General features: G+C 34.9%; 1 protein-coding gene across 1 annotated transcript; it reads left to right on the top strand.

The window, feature by feature from the left end:
• The first annotated feature begins 17,868 nt into the window (after positions 1-17,868).
• On the top strand, positions 17,869-20,166 carry admb (adrenomedullin b). The gene is made up of 4 exons (XM_058751829.1): positions 17,869-17,999; positions 18,324-18,436; positions 18,522-18,650; positions 18,868-20,166. The coding sequence occupies exons 2-4, from the start codon at positions 18,336-18,338 to the stop codon at positions 19,052-19,054; spliced, it is 417 nt and encodes a 138-aa protein (XP_058607812.1). The 5' UTR covers positions 17,869-17,999; positions 18,324-18,335; the 3' UTR covers positions 19,055-20,166.
• The last annotated feature ends 2,269 nt before the right edge of the window (positions 20,167-22,435 follow it).

The following is a 22,435-nucleotide window of genomic DNA, read 5'->3' as shown; positions in this document are numbered from 1 at the left end:
AACTCCAAAACCCGACGATCATGTTCTCCAGCATACTTTAAGATGATCCAAAGAGCATCTTGTGCTTTTGTAAAATGATCACACTTAAAAATAATGTTGAATCTTTCAATTCAAAACCTGTCAACTCTGTTTATTTCTCTGTCTATTTTTTTTTTTGACCCCACTGTGATAGAGATAAAATGCAAGAAGGGGAAAAAGAAGAAAATGCTCATCTGTTGTCCCCATATTGGCCCCTGTTCTATCAAACATTTACATTCCAACTGAAACACACACACACACACACACACACAAACTATTCAGGCACAGCAGTTGTTCTTAGATTCCGGTTTTGTTTTTCATATTCCATTTAAAATGAACGTAAATCAAATGCAATTATGTCGTGGGCCGTGGGGGGTGAAGTAATTATTTTTGCGATTACAGAGGACTGTTGTGAATTAAATTAGCTGGCTCGAAGAATGTTTAACAAACATTAGAAGGATGACAACCGCTCCATCTTACTAAACATGGCACATGATTGGCACCCTTACTAACATAACATTTATCTTTTTCCACTGATAACTCTCTCGCTCTCTAACATAAACCTTGCGGTTTCTTCTTAGTGCTTAAAGTATCGTCACAAACCCGTTACTTTTATACAGACAGCTCTAAACCTGTCTGTCATGTGCTCTAAAGCACAGCTCAAAAGCATCTTGTCATGTGACTGATACTCTTTTCAAATGCCAAATGGGAATAGTCACAACCCTTAGATACATAATATGCAAGATTTATCACTTTAACTCACATGACTTTTGACTCATCATTAAAAACATTTCAAAATACACCAGAGGCCTCAGGAAAAGTCATCCACCTGAATTCCTGCTAAGCTCTTCCTACATATTTACTCAAAATCCAGCCGCATAGCCGTAAAAATGCCGAACTGAAGATGACAGTGCTTTTAATCATTACGACAATATGACGCTTCCAGAGACAGCCCAACAGACAGATAACATTCTCCGAACTATTTCTGGCAAAAAATAAATTGTCTTTTTATGATACCCTTTGGACCTGGTGGAATGAAGGTCTAATTCAAACCAGAGAGGGTATCCTACTGGGGTGTCAGATGTTTCAACTGTCCCACGTCTGTCTGTTGTCGTTCACAGCTGAATCTCCATTTTCTAGTCGAGCCCCATAAAATATGGAATGATTACAGCTGTTAGTATATTTATCCCGGCATTAACATTGTGATTCATCGGCAGATGAGCCAGTTGTTAGTGCTGATTTTGTTTGTCAGGGTGTTTTTATTGTTGCTGTTGCTACATTGAGAGCACACAGATATTTGTATTATGTTTCAGCCCAGATCTAGAAAACATGCAGGGTAATATGACTCCAGTTTTGGGATTAGGGTGTGCAGGTGTTACAGTCACAGCTTGCGTTCCCGACACTGTTTGTCTGTGCATGTGTTAGGGTGTAACCATGGAAACAAAATGGGAGCCCATGCAAATTATATGCTTTGATCACACCCTGTTTGCTCAAGGTATTAGAATTCATATAAACAAAAAAGTATGATTTGATTCTCAGTTCAGTTCAAATAAGGGGTATACACAAACACACTCTGATTTATAGCAATTGTCATTGATTAATGTTTTTTATTAGTCACAGTTTTTTATTTTTTTTATTTTTTATTTATATGCATGAACCCACAATGAGAGAGATGAATTCTTCATTTGTTGGTTATAAAGCTGTTAAAATACAGCAAAGTCTTTTTTTATTTACCTTGAAGCTTGAAGATGTAATGGTAACAATAAGGTTTCATTTGTTAACTACATTAGTTAACATGAACTAACAATGAACAACACTTCTACAGCATTTATTTATCTTTGTTCATGTAAATTTCTACTTGTATTAATACATTCAAAAACTCATCTGTTAACATTAGTTAACACACTGTGAAGTGTGAACAAACAAAGATTGATTGTATTTTTTTTATTAACTAGTATTAACAAAGGTTCATATACTAAATGCTGTAAAATATATTGCTAGTCATTATGAACTAACATTAACAAAATAGATGTAAGTTGTTACTGATACACTGTACAACTACTAAGTTGAGCTCAATCAACAGTATTTGTGGCATAAATTTGGTTAACATAAAAAAAAAAAAAATCATGTTTATTATTGTGTATCATGTATATAAGCTGTAAAGTTGTTCTTGTCAGTTTTAGGATTTATGCTATTACTGCAATGCCAGGTCAGAAAATTGGATATAACCTTGCACTATTACTGTAAAATATGATTTAGTTTTTAAAAAAAAGTTGTAAAATACAAGAAAGATTATTGGAGTATTGTTATTATTATTTTAAATTTTTTTTTTTACAAGAAATCACTATTTTAGTTTTTCTATTTAAGAATTTCACATTTAATTCAGTTACTTGTTTTTGTATTTGTTTCCCTAGTGAAAAATAAATATACTAAAATGTATTTGAAATACTTTTATTTCATGCTAAGTATACTACAAATATATTTACATATTTATGTACTTAATACCCTGCGATTTTAATTTTAGTACTAAACTGGTACTTAATGCACTTTAATTGTGCTGAAGTAGTGCTGAAGTCCAACTAAAGAATATACTGAAACATATTTGATTGTGCTAAAGTGGAATCTTGCATTTAAAGACAGATATTATTAAAATATCTGCTGTGATGCTCCATATAAAGTTTAATTATAATTTTTATATCAGTAAGTCTTGAGTGATATGTCAGTAAATATGTTATTAGATGTGAACTATACTTAACATGAAATAAATGTATTTTAAATAGATGACTTTTTTACTACGGATGTCAAACTAGCAATTAAAATGAAAATTGTTTCAATAGCTTTTGTCAATGTATAAGGGAAATTCAGTCATCAATTACTCACACTCAAGTTGTTTCAATTCTCCTTTTACTGTGCACCACAAAAAAATAAAAATAAAATAAAAAATCATAATAATAATTTTTTTAAATGTTAGTGTAAAAGTGTTTTTTGTCCATACACTGAAAGACATTATTTAGAGAATTTGTGGAACACAAAACAAGATGTTTTGAAAGCCTTTCAAAACATCTTTTGAGTGCCACAATTTCAGTAAATACTAAAAAAAAAAAAAAATCATTTACAGATAGCATTATATGGCAGGGCACCCAAGTATTATTCCTAGCAAACATATATTCAGAACTCAGAAGGTTGTGCACATCTGAATGATTTTTATAGCCCCATTTTATCCAAAAAGTGCACAGATGCTTCATAGATGATGTAGCGACAGCGTATAGTCACAATTTGCTTGGCTGGAGCCAGTAGGGCTGAAGCAGTTAAGAGGTCCCGCGTCTCTCTGCTCTGACTCCAATAAGCAGTGCTTATCTCTGGCACAGTGTCAGAAAATGGCACGAGCCTGCAGACCCCCCTTCATCCACAAGGAACTCATAAGGAAACAGTCTTGCTGCTGCAGGCTATAGGCTGCTCTCACTTATGCTCTGCAGATCAACTGCCAACCACACTGATGGATGTCTTGTATTCACAGCAACAAAACAGTACAAAGTGTTAAGTCAACAAAGATTTTCAGCACGGAAAGAGATCACGGTCAGCACGCTGCTTTTATGATAAAAACTGAAGTATAAAACAAGCAAACATTTACATTTATATTCATATTTCTATGTTAATGGAATATTCGTAGTTAATTCATGGTTAATTATTAGAGCTGTAAAGTTGCTCTAATCAATTTTACGTTCATTTTAAGGTTTATGGTGTTTAAAAACTGGACATTAACCTTAAAAAAATAAGCTGGTCTCTTACAACTTCCATTGTAAGTGCCTAACTGTAACCCAGATATATTTTGTTAAAGAAAAGGAGTCTAAACAAATTATGCCATAAGCGCTGTCCATTGAGTTTAACTTGCGCTGAACACAGAATGTGTGAATCCAAAAATGACTGCTGTACAAAACAACTATATGCATCTATAAAAAGAGTCCTTTAAGAGTTAAATACATTCTGTGCTGCAGCTTGCCATTCATTTGACTTCTGACACCAGAGTCACTATAAATGCCATACATTCCATGCGCACGAGGTAATTCTGATTGGACACACATGTTCTAACAGTATCTGCTGTCTCATTTCAGCCAAATCATATCTGGGGGATAAACAAGATGCATCTACAGCTATGTTGCATTTCAAAGCAATCACAGCACATTAGTGTAATGACTGAAAAATAGCCACTAAGCACATGTTTTGCATTTCAAAAGTACATGTGCAATGCAGCTTTTTAATTACAAGATGACCCCACCTGACTCTATAAACTTAGAGTTGGGGTTTCAAAGGCAGTTGAAATTAACGATGGATGATGGGAGAACCTCAAATGTTTTCCAATTAAATATCTACATTTTATACAATGATGCAAGTGTTTTATACAATATGAGTTTAAAAGTCACATGCTGTCTCAAAAACACATTTTATTGTCGAGATGCTTTCACAATAATTGCTTTTGAAGAGCATCTTTTCAAGAGCAAGGATATTTCACCCAAAAATGAATATTCTGTAATCATTTACTCATGTAGATCCAAACCTGTTTGACTTTAAGTTTCTTGTTATTGATTGTTATTTTGAATTATTTTTTACTTTATTTGCGGCTTATAGTGCTAATTAAGTGAATTCTGGACATGTAAAAAAAAATCAAATGTTCTTTCCTAATAAAAATTGAAAACTCCTTTTGCAGCTGTGAACATTTGCTTTATATACGGTAAAGCTTTCCAACAATGAGACATGATCTAATGTTTGCACAACATCAAGCTTCATTTGACTACTCTTTAATGCAGTTTGTGTACAAATCTAGTTACACCAAAATAAAAAAGGATGTAATTTAAAAAAACTTTTCTGAATAATTCTGACATGTAAAAATCCTTATTTTCCTGACCTTTTGACACTAAAAAACACACTTAATTCCAGAGTGACCGTGGTTTTCGTGTGCTAAATAAACACGCAGAAATTCTGAAGTGCTGAGTCAAAATTCATCTGGAGGAGCGAATTCAGTCACGGATCATAAATAAAGGGCAGAATTGGATTAAATCAAGATGTGAACAGGGAATGCGGTCACAGATTAAGAATGAATAGTAAAGGGACAGTTAACACAAAGCAGATTATGAAGTGCTAAAAATAATTCATATGCACAAACCGTCTCATCTTCACGGAGTGAAGTTGTGTGTTTGAAACCACCCCCTGGTGCCTAATACAGGCCAAGCGAAGCATCAATCATTTATGTTTTCAACAAACAAGAATCTGGCAGCAGCCCACACACATTTTAATCCAACAATTTATGGACAAATGCACCACAGCACGTGTATTTATAAAATCATAAAATGAGAGGTAAACAGATAAAAGCCAACCTGCTATATTATCTGATCAGCCATGTGTTGGATTGACAGGGGCAACAGATCGGAGCAAAGGTTTTCTTCTCCAAATAGTGAAAGGTGTCAGAAATAATGAAATTTGGGTTTTCGAAACCAAATTCAGCAGATCTCCATCTGTTTTGTGAGAAGCTCTGATGAAGCTGTCCCTGGACCATGCGGCATGTCCAGCGTAGCCCCTTTGCAGATGGATGTTCAGGTGTTCTCTGTGGGGCCTAATTCATTTCATGGTCAGAAGTCAGGAATGTATGAACACAGATTTCTATGGCTGATCAGAAATGCCAGAATTGTTTGCATTCCAAGATTTTTATTTTTTTTGCTGAATTTTCTGCAATTAAAACTACCCGAGCTAACTAATCATACATGAATGACTTAGCATTCTAAACAGATTGCAAATTCCTTAAAGGAATTGTTTACCCCTAAATTAACATTTGTTTAAAATTTACTCAACCTCTGGTCATCCAAGATGTAGATGAGTTTGGAGAAATGTAGCATTAAATCACACTTGCTCACCAATTGATCCTCTGGAGTGAATGGGTGCCGTCAGAATGAGAGTCCGAACAGCTGATAAAATCATCACAATAATCCACACGACTCCAGTCCATTCGTTAACATCTTGTGAAGTTGCAAGTTTGTAAGAAGCAAATCCATCAATAAGGTTCCACCGACATACTTATTTAAAACTGTTTTCACTTGTAAACAACCCAAGTGAAAAAATAGTATACTTAAGTACAATTTATTCGTATGTACTTTAGTATAACTAAATATACAGGTGCTGGTCATATAATTAGAATATCATCAAAAAGTTGATTTATTTCACTAATTCCATTCAAAAAGTGAAACTTGTATATTATATTCATTCATTACACACAGACTGATATATTTCAAATGTTTATTTCTTTTAATTTTGATGATTAGAGCTTACAGCTCATGAAAGTCAAAAATCAATTATTGTATGCTTCTAATGCAACAAATTAACCTTTATAAATAATGGCACAGCTTAAGAAATTGCCTTTTACTAACACCCCCAGCATACCAGCCAACTCAATTATCCAGAGAACACCAGTGAAACATTGTACACAGACATTTGAACATTAGCTGAAGGAAACACTGCGGACTGGATTCGAACTCGTGTCGCTGCCACACACGTGCACTCACTTTACCAGATGCGTCACCAAAGCAGACATGCGCTGTGATAAACTGCATTACTTTGTAGTCTTTCTATACTATTACAAATACTACTATAAGTAAACAGTTTTTTTTCCATCAATGACAGCACAAATTATACGGGCTTAAAGACTGCGAATCTCTGAAAAGTCTTAATATAGGTGCAGTAAAACGTCAAACTGTATAGAACACGAAAGTGCGTTAAACTTGAAGCTGTTAGAGTCAGCGGACACAACATTAAATATCATCTGCAGAATGTTTTGCTTCCGTTTTACCTGACATGATCTGTCATTAACGCTGTAGTTAGACAGTCTGGCAGTACGCCGCGGATTTATATGTGACGTATGAACTAAAATTATTTTAATACGTTTTGTTACTTTTCATGTAGTTAACATCTCATTTTACATTTTAACTTTTTGTGTAGTTTTGAGGGCTGGTCAGGATCATTTTAATAATTCGTTTAATAATTCATAATATTTTGACAGCCCAAAGGGCTGCAGTCCACATTTCCAAGTGCAAAACGTTGTCGTTGTCCGTACGGGACATTAAAGAACCATTAAAGGAAAAAAGTGTGTTGGTACAGGTGCATTGGAGTGTATTATGAATATACTAAAGTAATAAACCTTCTGAAAAGTTTACTAAAGGTGCAAAAAAAAATCAAAATATTGAGAAATTCGCCTTTAAAGTTGTCCAAATGAAGTCCTTAGCAATGCATATTATAAGTTTATATAAATTCACGGTAGGAAATTAACAAAATATCTTCATGGAACATGATCTTTACTTAATATCCTAATGATTTTTGGCACAAAATAAAAATCGCTAATTTTGACCCATACAATGTATTTTGCAACAATGCAAAATTGTGAAAAGCACTATTTGAAGTGTGGTTAAATTATTGAAAATGTAAAGTTCATAACTATACAAAGTACTGCATCATTATGAATTATTATTTTAATTATTTGTAACTCAAAACTATTTTTATACTCAACAAGTAGAACTCAAATACAGTGTATTGTATTGTACATTTAATCATAACAGGTCAACAGAGGATTCAGCTAAAATAAATTACTGAAGTATTACTTCAATATTTAACAAAATAAATTGTTTTATTTACAAATCCCCCATTGTGCTGTAGGCAAAATTTGTGTTTGGAAACTCTGCTCTTACAGCACCTGTTAGCAGAAACATGTTGGATGTTTCAATTCATATCTCACATTTTCTTTGGTTTGCCCAAAAAGAAAGTCTCATCTTAAAAAATTACACGGCACAATCTTAAAATAATTTCATCATTCTCAGATTTGAAATACACGGTGAGACTAGTGTCTTTAGCTGCAATGAGTTTCTAGACTCTAAAAAGGTTTCTTATGAAAAATTCCCAATAGTGTGCACTCTACCGAGTTCAGATGTTTAGCAAAAGTACAGCAAAACCGAATGTTGGTGAATTTCACAGCTCATGAAAGTATAAGGTGAGGAGAGACGGACTTATCAAGCCCCCTTCACTGAACATACTGTAGCCTATATTTAGGCCAATGTTAAAATCACATTATTAAAATACTTAAGACACTTTTAAGGGGTGAAGGAACAAACAAATATCAATACACAGAATGTGATATTGTCTCTTGTGCCATAGTCTTAGGTGAGAACTCATACAGCGGCCTTGTTTACTTAAATGATATGACAACACACAATACAAACAATCCCCACAGACATACATTATATGGCCTTCATACAGCTACAGGATCATAAGATGAGTTGCTTCATTCATCCCTTATTGACACTAGCTGTTGGGCTGAGTGAGCATGCACATGTCATTGGGTTTATGAAGTGGCGTCCTCTTTCAAAGGTTACATCCATTTAGTTTATATGGGTATCTATGTGTGAAAATCACTTTTAACAAGTTTCAAGCATGTTGCAGATGGAATTAAGAACCTAGCCAGTGTACTCTCTTAAAGATAAATATATATTTCATCCTTCCCCAAATGCATTTGTAAAAAGTATAGTATTTTACAAATGAATTTGTAGTGCACTGTGCTTGATGAAAGCATGAAATAACTACATTTAGAATGTATTTTCAGTAAGTATAGACACGTCAATCTATTTTTGTATACTTATCATAAAATAAATATATTTTAAATACAATTAAGTATATTTATTTTTCAGTAGGGAAGTGTTTGATCTGTGCATATTTTTTGTGTGTGTGGGTTGTGTGGATTATTTGTGGATTAATGTGTTTTTTTTTTCCCCCAGCTGTTTGAACTCTCAATCTCATGGCACCCATTCACTGCAGATAATTCATTGGTGAGCAAGTAATATGATGCTAAATTTATTCAAATCAGTTCAGATGAAGAAGTTTTTTTTTTTTTTTTAGCTATTTTGATTTTTGGGCAAATTATTCCTTTAAGGATCCAACACACGTATTGCAATGTCACTGTATTTGACTGAATGTCTGACAAAGCAGGTGTAGCTCCAGGGAACATGTAACACTTGTTTAAACATTACACATGAGTGTGTGCAGTGCTTCTATGTTCTCAGGAAGTTTAAACTACATGGAAAAACACAGATAACGGGAATCCCATCACGTGTAACAACAGCGAATCTATTCAGACTTTTGTGTTAAAACCACATGCTGCACTTTTCATAGATGAGGTGTCATTCACAAAGTGCCAACAGGCTTTTACTGAAAACATTTTTTTGGCATAGGTCCTGCTGATATGAATAAAATACTGAATAATAATAATAATAATATTAAGAAGAAGAAGAAACACCACTGATGATTTGTAATATTAAAACATTAGTATGGGATAGTGGTCAGTCTTAGGTCATTATAGTTGTGCAGATTGGAAGATTTTCAAGTAACCCCAAAATAACCCTAAATGTTAGGAATGCTGTCTCACATTACTTCCTGAACACTCATTGTTACAGGATTTAACCATTCATCTTAAAAACATTTTAAGTGAATTAAATGAAATAAAAAACATATCTGATTTTGACAGAATCTTCTTGTAACTTCCCTTGAATGTGTACTGATGGTAATAAGATACAATTAGCATGTGCGGCAAACCTTACAATGGACCTCCATGAAAGCAGGCTGGAAATGAAGTGATTCCTTTTTGTATAACATAAATAAGAACAGTTTCATTGAGTCCATGTCTAAAGATTCTTTAGTATAAAGATTACATAAGCAAAAATAAGGATTATGTAGTGCAACTCAGACATCTACTAATATCACCACAAAGAAGATAACAAGCCAAGAACCAAAGAACTAAACTTGACATAACAAGAAGTCCCAAAAGCAAAATTAGACTGTGCGCTGCTCATAGCCAAGGAAAAATCTCTGAATTACTGTGTCCTGATTACTGACTTATAGTCTGGCTACAATATTAAGATTACATAAAGAGGAGCATGTGTCATCATTCGTATAATCATTCACTCAGTTTTTAAAAATGCAGTGGAAAATATTTTATTGTACTTTGAGAGCAGGTCACATAACATGCTGGTTAACAGCAAGTGTTCTAATGAACACACCCTGAGCAGGTTGAGTGTGACTTCGAAAGACTTCAGAGTACACCATGAACTCAGTAAATAAAAAAATTATCTGAGCATTGCCTCACAGTAATTTCATGTCTTAAACTTTACCTAACGGTCGTCACAATTAATTGACTTAATTCAGTCTTGTAATTAAAATAATTGTTTTTACTTAATTTGTATTTAACTGGCTAATAACAATGAAAGACATTGTAACATAGCCTTGCTGAGACCTGACACAGGATTGTTTCATGTCATTTAATATTATTTACAGAAATAATTAATTTGATATACTCAACCATAACGGTGACTTCAAAACCAACTGTTATTTACAACAAAACAATATCAGCATCACCAAACTTTTTGAACAGTGATGAGAAGTGATAAAAAACAATTTCCTTGTTGAGTTTGACTAAAAAATAAACTTATAAATAATTAAATACATAAAAATAAGCACAATACCATTTGGGGTAAGATATCTTGATGTTTTTGAAAGTAGCCTCTTATGCTCACAAAGGCTGCATTTATGTGTTTAAAAAAAAAAGAAATACAGTAAAAGCAGTAATACTGTGAGAATAGTATTAAAATTAAAAACTGTTTTCTAATTTAATATATTTTATTCCTGTGATGGCAAAGCTGATTTTTCAGCAGCCAGTGCTCAAGGCCTTCAGTGCCACAGAATCTTCCAGGAACTTGCTGATTGGGCATCAAGAAACATTTCTTCTCATTATCAATGTTGAAAACAGATTTTTTTATTCTTTGATGAATACAAAGTTCAAAAGAACAGCATTTATTTTCTGTTGCTTTTGTTTATTTAAAAATCCACAAAATGAAGTAAATATTAATTCTGAAGAAAAAGTGACAGGTGCTTGCTGGTGCCAATGTTTGTTGCTATAGGGTATTGCTAGTGGTCACTATGATGTTCTTGGTGGGCACAAAGGCACCTTATCTAATGGCTGAGGCCAGAAGAACCCACTCCTGAATGCATATACTTTTCAGAAAAAGTATGGGCCCCTTTTTTTTTCAAAAGTCACCTCTACTACCCAGGCACGTGCAGAAGGGGGGGCTTTGGGGGCTCGAGCCCCTGCCCTTTTTCAAAATTATTCAAAAGTGCCCCTCTCGGACAAATAGCAATGATATTGTGGTCAATAAAACAAAATGGATTTGAATTCTAATTAACATGACAATTTGTACAAAACAGTAACTAATCGCTCAAGTCGGAAAATTCCTGTTTATTTTTTACATATCTGTCAACCTGAGGCGTAGATATGGGTTTCGTGCGTTTTTCTTGATGACTGATATTACAGTCTGTTCAGAAACCGAGGCTCTCAAACCATATGGTTCTTTCAGTGAGTGCCTATGGGTCGATGGAAGGAAAATTATACCGTTTGTCATGTATAATACACCAGCCAAGCATGATCTGGCACAAGGAGTTCACATTTCATGGAACAATAATGTGAACTGGAGCGGTTATTTTCCGTTCTTATTCATAAATCGGTTGAAAATTACATGAGACAGACGAGCTTATTTGTAGAGCGATCTGGATCTGTGGTTTGTCTCATTTTTTAAATCAAATTACATTGCTGAGAATATAGATGACTACAAAAGCACTGCACAAAACCGTGCAGCGCCAAAAGTCGCAATAATGGAAGTGTAGGCTGGCCGAATGGTGACGTGAAAGGACTTTAAATATAACATTTTTTTATATTTATGCAGCATTATGAATGTCTTATGCTCATCAAGCCTGCATTTATTTGATCAATAATACAGAAAAAAAAAAAAAAAACTGTAGCCTAATATTGTGAAATATTATTACAGTTTAATAGAATGTTTTTTTGTTTTTTAAATATACTTTTATACTATTTTAATAAAATATCATTTATTTCTGTGATTCAAATCTGAATTTTCAGCATCATTACTCCATTCTTTAATTAATACATGGTCCTTCAGAAATCATTCTAATATGCTGATTTATTATCAATGTTGGAAACAGTTGTGCTGCCTGCTTTATTTGTATTTTTATTTATTTATTTATTTATTGGAAACTGTGATACTTTTTTGGGGTTCACTGATAAATAAAAATGAAAAAGAACAGCATTTAATCAAAATAGAGATGTTTTCTAACAATATCAATCTTTACTATCACTGTTTCTATCAATTGAACAAATCCTTGATGAATAAAAACTAACTGCTTTCAAAAAAAAAAAAAAGTAGTGACCTCAAGCTTTTGAATGGTACACTGCAAAAAAAAAAAAAAAGTTGAGCCAACTTCAAATTTTAAGGCAACCAGCTTCAGCAGATTTTTGAGTTTGCTCAACTTATTTTTGTGGGAGATTCTCAAATTTTTGTTGTATAAACTTAAAACGGCAAGTTGAGAAAACTCAAAAATCTGCTGAAGCTGGTTGCCTTAAAATTTGAAGTTGGCTCAACTTTTTTTTTTTTTTTACAGTGTAGTGTATATTGTTACAAAAGTTATATTTTAAATAAATTATGTTCTTGTTTAACTTTCTATTCATCAAAGAATCCTGGAAAAAAGAATCACAGGTTTCCAACATTGCTAATAAATCAGTAAATAAAATAAATGAATAAAGTATATTAAAATTTCGATCAAATAAATGCAGGCTTGATGACTATAAGTGACTTCTTGCAAAAATATAAAACAGTAATGTATCCAAATTTTTGACCTATAATTTTATTCCCCTCATATTGCCCCTTTTTACATTTGAGCCCCTGCCCCTGAGGAACTCTCTGCAGATCCCTGCTACTAACCACATTATTTCAGGAGACAGCACATCTATTTACAGTGTAGTTTTCCATGCTCAACTCTGTTGGCATACATTACAGGCATTTCTCTGACACTTATTAACCTGCTAAGCACTAAAAGGTGGACCTCTGGACCAGGAGAAAGCTGGCAAATAAAAACAATGAAAATATTTACTTGTATATTGTGTGGACTCAATTCAAGCAAACCAACACACAAACAAAAAGTTGTTTTTACTTAGACAAACAAACAAACAAACAAACATTATTTATTGAGTGTTTTGCATTGATAATTCATTACCACATCCTATCCCACATTAAAGTCCATCCTTGTAAGACGACAAAAAAAGCATGATTATAAACTGCGTGACAAAGATATAATGTCACAAATGGCAACAGATGAGCGCTAAAACAGCTATGCATGACAGAACATGAGCACCAGCACAGCAGAAAATGATTGTGACAACGACCGATGGTTGACCGTCAGGGAATCATGTTTGCATTTCCAAGAATCATTACTTTAAAGCCTAATACTTTCACTTCACATTCACATGCTAGACATAAGTGATCCACAGCGTCTTTACAATCAGATTAGGCCCAATGACTGACCAATCAAAACTGCGCAATACCAGCAACTGTGAGTAATAAAAATCCAGACAATAATAGCTAGAAAAATGCCATGGAAGATTACATGTAAGTGCTTCCAGAGAGCAAAAATGCCTTCAAATTGAAGTGATGATGTGACTCAAACACAAAACAGAGAATAGACAAGCATTATTAAGTGCACGAACAGCCAAAACTAAATAATGACTGTGGCATTTATAGTCTTTGTAGTTTACCAAACAACTTTTAAGAGATTAATTCCTCAGAAAGTCATTCACCTCTTTCCAGCGATGCTTCCCAGAAAGCTGCCAGTTATGTACCTGAAACACCTTTTAATGTTTTTAACTGAAATAAAGGGTTTGAATCGTCCACAGTTCCTGTTAGCGTGTTGTCTTCTAGTTTTCCTAAAAGCTAGTTTTCCAAAGAAATTTTGGACTTGTAGCTGCTAGGAAGTCATTTATGAGAGCATGCGTGACTCTCGTCATGCATGTCAAAACATTCAGGTTTTGGTTAAGTATGCTATGCATCCTTGAAAATGTGATTTTGAAGTCTAAAATCTTTAAACATTAGCTAAAAACTGAACAATGCACACACAATTCAATCATAAATGTCACAATTTATGTGTACTTGTGGCCTCCATGTTTATATTTTTTGTCTGTGAGATAAAAAAAAAAGCAGACTACAGGTATCGATAGCCTATGCAAAATTCCCTCATCAAAGTTTGAACCCAAAGAGGGACCACAAGACCTAAGGGTGCCATTTAGGACAGGTCCTTAAAGGTGTCATGATCTGACAAATCAAAATTCCCTTGATCTTTTGAGGTTATTGTGCTATAAAAATATTATGTTCTGTTTCTCAAAGCTTTCTTGTTAGTCTGAAAACGGAATCTAAACAATAAACTTTATTTGATGAACTTTATTTTTGATGAAGTGCCAGACCACATCAGTAAGAACTTGGTCCTTTGTTAACTTCATTTTAACGCGGATTCATTTACAAATGGGGCACAATTCGATCCAGGATTTTCAGAAAGATTGAAACTAAAAGACGATGCTGTGCTGATATTGATGTTGCAGCACACAAGTGCAAATAACTGTTTTTATTGCGTGGTCACTATTGCTTTGTCTGTTATTACAGTTTGTTTTATATGTACTAAGTATTTATGCGTTTTAACCTAAATCACAGCATCTGTGAAGGATGTAGGCTGTCAAACATACACAACTGTTAGCCAATCACAGCAGTGGGCGTTTACTTCTGAGGCTACAATCCGCCACAACTATTCAAACAGATGAGAGGTCAAAACAGAAAATAGTCGACATTATGATGTCTTTTGATGTAAAAATCTTGATAACATTATAAGTGGACCTCAGAGAACAGTACAAAATAATAATGATAATAAAAAAAAAGGCAGTTTATGACTCCTTTAAAGCCAATGTAAAAATCCTATTGGGTTTTTGTCGAGGGAAGCTGCTAATTTCTGGGTTGGCCAACAAAAATGTCATCACTGCAGTGCTCTATTGCACTGCAAAAAATAATTTTCTTAATCTGTTTTTTTTTTTTTCTTTTTGTCTCGTTTTCTAATCAAAATGTCAAAACATCTAACATTTACTTGTTTTCAGAGAACGAACAATGGGGTAAGAGAAATAAATGTATTGTTTAAAAACATGTATTATTATTAGCTCATACAATCATATAATTTTTCTCAGAGCAGAAAAAATGCTCTAAAATCAAACAGACCTACTGTGGTAACCGGCAGGCCACATAAACGCTTCCACGAAACAGAGTTGAAATAATCACACTTCTAAATCTGTTAGTGATTTCTCTTTGAGCACGAAAACAGAGTTCACACCATGCAAAGACTGATAGTAAAAAAGATACGACCCACTTGTTTTGAATCAAATCCACTGGATCTCCACCAGGGGCTGCTTATGAAATCAGCCTGTGAGGAGTAATATTAATTTTGATGCGCAGATTATTAACAAATAAATAACATGTGCTGTCCGAGCATGTCATTACATCAAACCACTTATATAATACAATATACACAGGACACCCGATAGTAATAAAGAAAGTGCCAAGCAGATAACTTGCTGAAAACAGAATGGATTTTGCTTAAATTGTCACGGTGGTTTCGCGATGCATTACTTGGCAAGTGTAAACAGGAGAGCATGTATGTCATGACATTGGGATGTGATGAGATGTGTCATTTTCATGGAGGAGATTCTCTTCCTGAGGCTTAAAATAATTTGTGGCTGTCTGTATTCATTGACTTGATGATGTTGCAATAACAATGCCTCTAGGGGACTTGCCCCATCTGCTTGGAATACACCCTCAATTTTTTTTGGAGTCGTCGCTCAAGCGCTGATATAACCAAAGTCTGGTTTCAACCTGCTTCAACCACATTTAACAGCTGGTAATGTACACAGAGGGGGTACTAACATATATGTAATCACTCTACTACTGAAAAAAGGAAAAACATCACAGCTGAGCTGTCATGCTTACATTAAAACACTTGACCCTCAAAAGAAGTTCACTATGGACGTAATACTTTGATGCTGTTAGAATCCAGTTCTGGTTTATTCTAGCTTTCTTCCTGAGACAGTATTATTTTTACCTCTAATCACCACATTATATCAATCCCCAATCAATCGTAGAACGATAGAAAACCACAAATGGATTCAGACAGTCAGTTTGTCACTTACACCAAGACTGTAAGACTGTGGAAGAGACCAGAAACATCTGAGTGAGAGCACAGCAGATTGCGCTTTATCGTTCCAGAACACTCGGTACCTTTAAAAAAAAAACTGACACTGTGTTTCTACTTTCTACAGATAAAAAAGACGAGAGGGAGAGGCTTTGCTCTAGCTTAAATATAGAATTGGGTGTTGTTGAACTTAATGGAAACTGGTAGGAGTAAATTTGTCTTTCCTGAGCATGTCTTCACTTGGCGGAAACATTTCCAGCAATCTTATGAGACACTTACCATAATGTTACCATAGTCATGCAGCCTATTTGCAATTCTATTGTGTCTAATGTGCTGAAATGGTGCTTTTAAAGACCAGACACAACTGTGTAAAACAGTAGCAATTCCAAAAAATAAAAAATAAAATACCCAGACATTTAGATTTTTGTTAATTGGGTATATAAAATAAAAAAAATACTGGTTAAAATTTTGAATGTTGAGAAATTAACTATTTTTTCCCTGCAAGAACATGTTAGATGACATTAAAAAAAACAGTTATAATGTTACAAATGATTTATTTTTATCTTTCTATCGTTTCCATAAATATATTAAGCAGCACAACTGTACTAAGTATTATCAGCATTATCAAATAGTATTAGTATTAAATATTTATTGGGCAAATCAATATATTAGAATGATTTTTGTAGGATCATGTGACACTGAAGATGGAGAAATGATGCTGAAAATTCAGCTTTGCCATCACAGAAATAAATTACATATTAAAATATATTAAAAAAGTTTTTGAAATGTAACAATTTTACAATATTATTATTTTACTGTATTTTTGATCAAAGAAATGATCACCTTTAGTAAACGTAAGGGATTTCTTTCAAAAACATAAAAAATAAAATAAAATAAAAAATCTAACCCCAAATGTTTGAATGGTATAGTATATACGGTGTATATAATGAATGCCATTTATTTGTATATCCATGGATGGAAAAATACGCCAGAGAGAGAGAGAGAAGAACCAAATCACATTTTTTGGGGTGAGCAAAATGTTTGAGCAGGAATAATTATCATCTACAGTTTTTCTCTCTCTTCAGTTACAAATTTGGGCATGTTCCATTCTCAAATGATTTTGGCAAAGCATCTGGTGTCATATTAGCTGTACTCGATATAGAAATCATTAATTCCACATTCCTAACTTGTTAACAAAATGTGTAGGTGGCTGGAATGTGCGAGGGCTTGTACGGAGTCATTATCCCAAGGACAACATCTCCCAGTCACATCATTTGAAATAAACTCGATCACCAATTAGATGTGCATTCCAGATGCTTCGCAGGAAGTTAATCATCAGATGTTTACAAGGCTGATTCTGAAGCATATTTGTCTGGTAAATGAATCTTTCCATCTACAATTCTGTCTGTCCATCTACAATTCAAAACCTCTCCGACCCTGTGAATACAGACAAGCAGGAGATATGAAAATGATTCGGAACCAAAACAAATGGTGTCATCTAATTAAAAACAATATTACAGGAATGCTGAAGTAATGATTTCTCTCAGGGGTTATATTCCATTATTTTAAGACAGGGCATGTAAAGTTGTTGGCTAGTTTAGAACAGGGATGTGGCTGCTATCACTCAAGACAATTCCCGCCCCATTCCCACCCCCTGTAAAGTGTATAAAGCACTCAGGTTTTTCTGTGAAACTCAGACCATTAGCAGTGTCACAGCTGAATACTCATCCCAAGCCAACCAAGATCTGGATGCTACTTGGAAATACACAGTAGTACGGACTTCACCATCACCACTTTTTGAGTGAATTCTAGAGACCGACTGAAACTATCAGGTATGTTTTCTTGGTTTGCTAACTCTGACTTGTGGATTTTTGGCTTTGGTGACCTCAAAGGTCAAAAAAATTGGCTTTATGGCAAGTCATTATCACTGCACCAGAGGTGCACTTGACTCCACAGGCAAGCATAAGACTTACTACTGGGTAATGGCATGGTTGAGCAAAACTTAACCTCTGTGTAACTTTGAAAATAAATGAATGACTAGTGTGGAGTCAACCAGGAACAGGAAGATCATGTCATTTGGACATTTGTTCAGAACTCAAGCAAAAACGAGCATGCTTTTTATATGACTAACTATCTTTGTGCATGTTCTTCCACAGGTTCCATTCACAATGAACTCGGTGCTTCAGAAGGCTTTCCTGTGGTGTGTGCTGACAGCACTTCTGCCGAGCATTGCGAGTGCAAAACCTCTGAATACGGATGGTTTGAGAAGGTACGCTCATGACTGAACCACTCATCTCATTCAAAGTGCCCTGACTTTGAATCAAATCTAATGGCTTTCTCTTGTCATCGGCTAGGCTCAGTGTTTGGCTTCAGGGTAGGGTGAGGAGAGATGTCCACAGCTTGTCCGAGAGGAGCGAGAGCGACTCAGCAGCTTTGCTGACTCAGAGGAGCAGCGATCCTGAGTCATTTGTACCACAGCACAGGTATGTCACATTCTTTGACTGAATAGACACATATGAATGTCCAACTAAAAAGTTCCATGAATAATGTGTAAATAATGTTTTTGTACTAACATTTTGAGCACGTCATTAAAGACCAGATCTAACATTGTTGGAAGAATGTTTGTTCATAACTTTGAGAGAATGTTCCCTATTAGCTGGGTACCGGCAGGAGAACTAATTGCTTTCTGTTTCTCTCCAGGAGTGTGAGGGTAAAGCGTACAGAACCAGCCTACTCAGTCAAAAGAGTGGAAAGAGCGGGCTGTGTTCTGTCCACCTGCTCGGTGCATGAACTGGCCCACCTGGTGAATATAATCAACACAAAGACGAACAACGCCCCTCCTGAAAAGATCAGCTCAAAGGGCTATGGACGGAGGCGGAGACGTTAGTTCCATCAAACCTCCCTGCGCTAACTTTCCACAAGGGCCGTCTAAAGCTGGCATGGGTTCAATCTCTCCTTTAAAGAACAACCCGGGAACACCTCTGTGGTTTGTCCTGAGCCTTTGGTTTCTATTGGCTCGCTTTACTGAGATACTTCTGATACTACCTTTGCTGAACGTTAGTGTACTCTCTTCAGGCACAAAGGAGCAATTGGAGCATCCTTCTCTCCATCCTCTGCCTGATGGGCTGGACTGAGAAGGATTCAGGTCACTTAAATTGGAAAACAGGAGTGCTATCAGTTGGAAAAAAAATATTTCCCAAAAATTTAAAAAAAGTGTGGGTCTAATGCAATATGACAGGAAATAGGTGGTCAATGATCTGTGCATGTGTTTAGCATTCTTGTCATTCTAATGGAGCTTTGGGACTTGACTCTCTGTCTCTTCTGCAGCACTGATGCGCCCTCTGCTGGAGGAATGAAGGAACAGCCTTGAACTCTGCCAGCCTAAACTTTCATTGAAGAAGACGGAGAGAGAATAGCAAGAAGAGGGAAAAGGAACTAACTTTTATGACTTAAAGCTATTTACCTTGGAGGACCAATGATGAAGAAAGGAGAGAGAGAGAGAGAACTCTTTATGGAAGAAATCATTTTTGTTGTCCTCAAGGACATCTGCATACTTGAAGACTGATTTATATATATACTGTGGGAGCCGTGCAATATTTCACTTTAATGTTGTTATGTAGTCTATTATTAATGTGTACAAAGATGTGTGTGTATATATATATATATATATATATATATGAAAATACTGTATCTTAAAAGTTCATATTTATATCTACATACTGTACATGTATTCTTAAGAAACTATTGTATCCAGAAAAAGGGCATCTATAGTTTATTTTGAAATAAGATGTTTATCCTTTAAGTTCATATCGCTATAATGAGAAGCATTTTTTTTCCACATGAATCATTCAATAATGTGACACCTGTTAATTAATAAGTAACCTATTAAACTCCAGCAAGAGTGAGTAATGAAAATTGCCTGTGTTATTTCCATTATTACCATGGCAGCTTTCGGTTCTTTAACTTGAAAAAAATCATAATAATAAAATATGAAGTGGTCCGAATGAATATTAAAACTTGTGTGTTGATTCCATCTAGCCTGATAGTGATGAAATGAAATTACATTTTTAATGTACTTCATTTCTTTAAACAATAAAAGTTTCGCTTTTCAATTACTGTGACTTAAGTAAAGTAGACACAGTATAATACAATTTCTTTTTTTTAACCTAAAATATCTGCAAAAAAGCTAAATAAAAACAAATCCGTTTAATTTAATGGTCTGTGGGAAAAATAAGAACTTCAAGAGCTACATTACAAATCCAACAGAGGGCGCGCTTTCCTCTTCAGTTGACCGTTCGCAAAACCCGCCCACGCTTAGTTACTGTTGCCATGACCGGTCAATGACCTACAAACAATGCCGCTCTCACACTACACTCATGTTCTCACGCAGCGAAAAACACACCGCAGAGCACAGAGGAAACTGACAACACACTGACAGAAAAGACAGAGCAGGTTACTTCTGATATGAAACAAGGTCTCAGGACCCTCGGCTTTTAAATCGAGTCATTTTTAAATTCAAACAATAAATACCCTTTTGTGGCTCTTCAATGTGTCGTGACAGATCACTGTATTGCCTCAGTTCAAACACGTGAACCGATTGTCTTTTCATATTTACTTAAAGCACAATGAACATGAATAAACATCAGAAAGTGTTTTATTTCAACCGCGGAACACCTAAATGAATTTACTCTCCTGTCTGATTTATTATTTTTTATCAGTAACGTTATTTAACTTAAGCTCTGCAGGCCATGCATACAGCGCCGGACATGACAGGTTTTCTGGTACGCAAAAAAAGTACTTTAAAGAAATACCTTAGCTTATTGCCGTTACTATGGCAGCCAACAACAGCACAGCTTAACCCTCCGAACATTTTTATATTCTTTTTTACCCGTTTTAACATGTATTTCTATGGAGACAGGCCGTCGCTGTCAGGCAAGATGGCGGATAGCAGCGGTGGCACATAATATACGCGTTCTGATTGGTCAGATCGCCTGTCAATCAAGCTCTTTGCAACATATTAATCGTAATTTTAAAAATAACAAAAGAAGCAGCAAAATGAAGAACACTGATCAAATCAAAATTTTTGATTTATTGTTTAGATAGGATGTCAACAACAGCTTAAAAATAACTGCATTTACTATGTACAGATAAGTGCAACAGTAATATGTATTATGTTTATTGTTCTTTAATTCTACCATTATAACATGAATTACAGTGAAACTGTTATACAGTTGAATTTATTTATACCATAGTCCCACAGACTTACACTATTTGTGGCCATATATATATATATATATATATATATATATATATGCAAATTAATTCTCTGCCAGCGGGAGGCGCTGTTGGAGCGGGAGAGAGCGAGGTTTCCCCGGTAACGCTGTACACAAAGCAGAGCTCCGCTCACAAACGCGGCTTTATCCAGTAGCCCCTCACTGCAGAACAAAAGATCCAGGCGGCGGGGTTGGATCCACATCCAAGGGGTGGAGATTGGTAGGTTTAGGGGTGGAGATAGGTGGGGATCAGGGGGTGGAAACGGGTAGGTTTAGGTAAATGTAAGGTGGGAGGAGTTGGATCTAGATCCAACCACACCCCCTGGATCTTGTGTTCTGCAGTGAGGACCATCTCGCTTTATCAGACATTACATGCAAGATGAAATGAAAATGACATCCAAAATTTTCTGAAAACAGTTGGTTTCCATCAGAAATACAGTGATATAAATACACCAGTACTGGATTTCGATTTTGAAACTTGTAGTGCTCAACCAAGCTTTCTCCCGCCAACCATTCAAATTTCCGTAGGCGGGATTTACAATTTGTGATGTCACAAATACAGGAAAACAACTTTGTAGTCCAAACGAACCATTCGTTGTAGTTTTTGAAAAGGGATTTTTAAAAAACGAAACATCTCCCTTTGGAGTGGACTATGAGATTTGTAACTTTGTAGATCGTTTTATGCCCAAACATACACACTACACACTGACTAAAATTCAAAAAGTGAAAAAGCATAATAGGACCCCTTTAACCTACAGATAAAAAGGCAGTCTTGCGAAACATCGTTCATGTGATGAGTTATAAGCGAAACAGACCACTTCCACATTTTTTCTAATTAAAAGAAAAGCTACATTTAAAAGAATTGTACTTCTCAAAATTAAGCTTAAAATAATGTACACTCACAATGAGATGAATTGGTCTCGAGATGCGTTTTGTAGAAGTTCATGTTATTATTCGTATTTTGATATGGATAAAAAATTTAAAAGCAACACAAA

The sequence above is a fragment of the Onychostoma macrolepis genome, chromosome 18, assembly GCF_012432095.1.
Source record: "Onychostoma macrolepis isolate SWU-2019 chromosome 18, ASM1243209v1, whole genome shotgun sequence".
In the NCBI taxonomy this organism is placed as follows: Eukaryota; Metazoa; Chordata; class Actinopteri; order Cypriniformes; family Cyprinidae; genus Onychostoma; species Onychostoma macrolepis.
The sequence above is the reverse complement of the archived record's forward strand: the minus strand, read 5'-3'. Positions and strand labels throughout refer to the sequence as shown.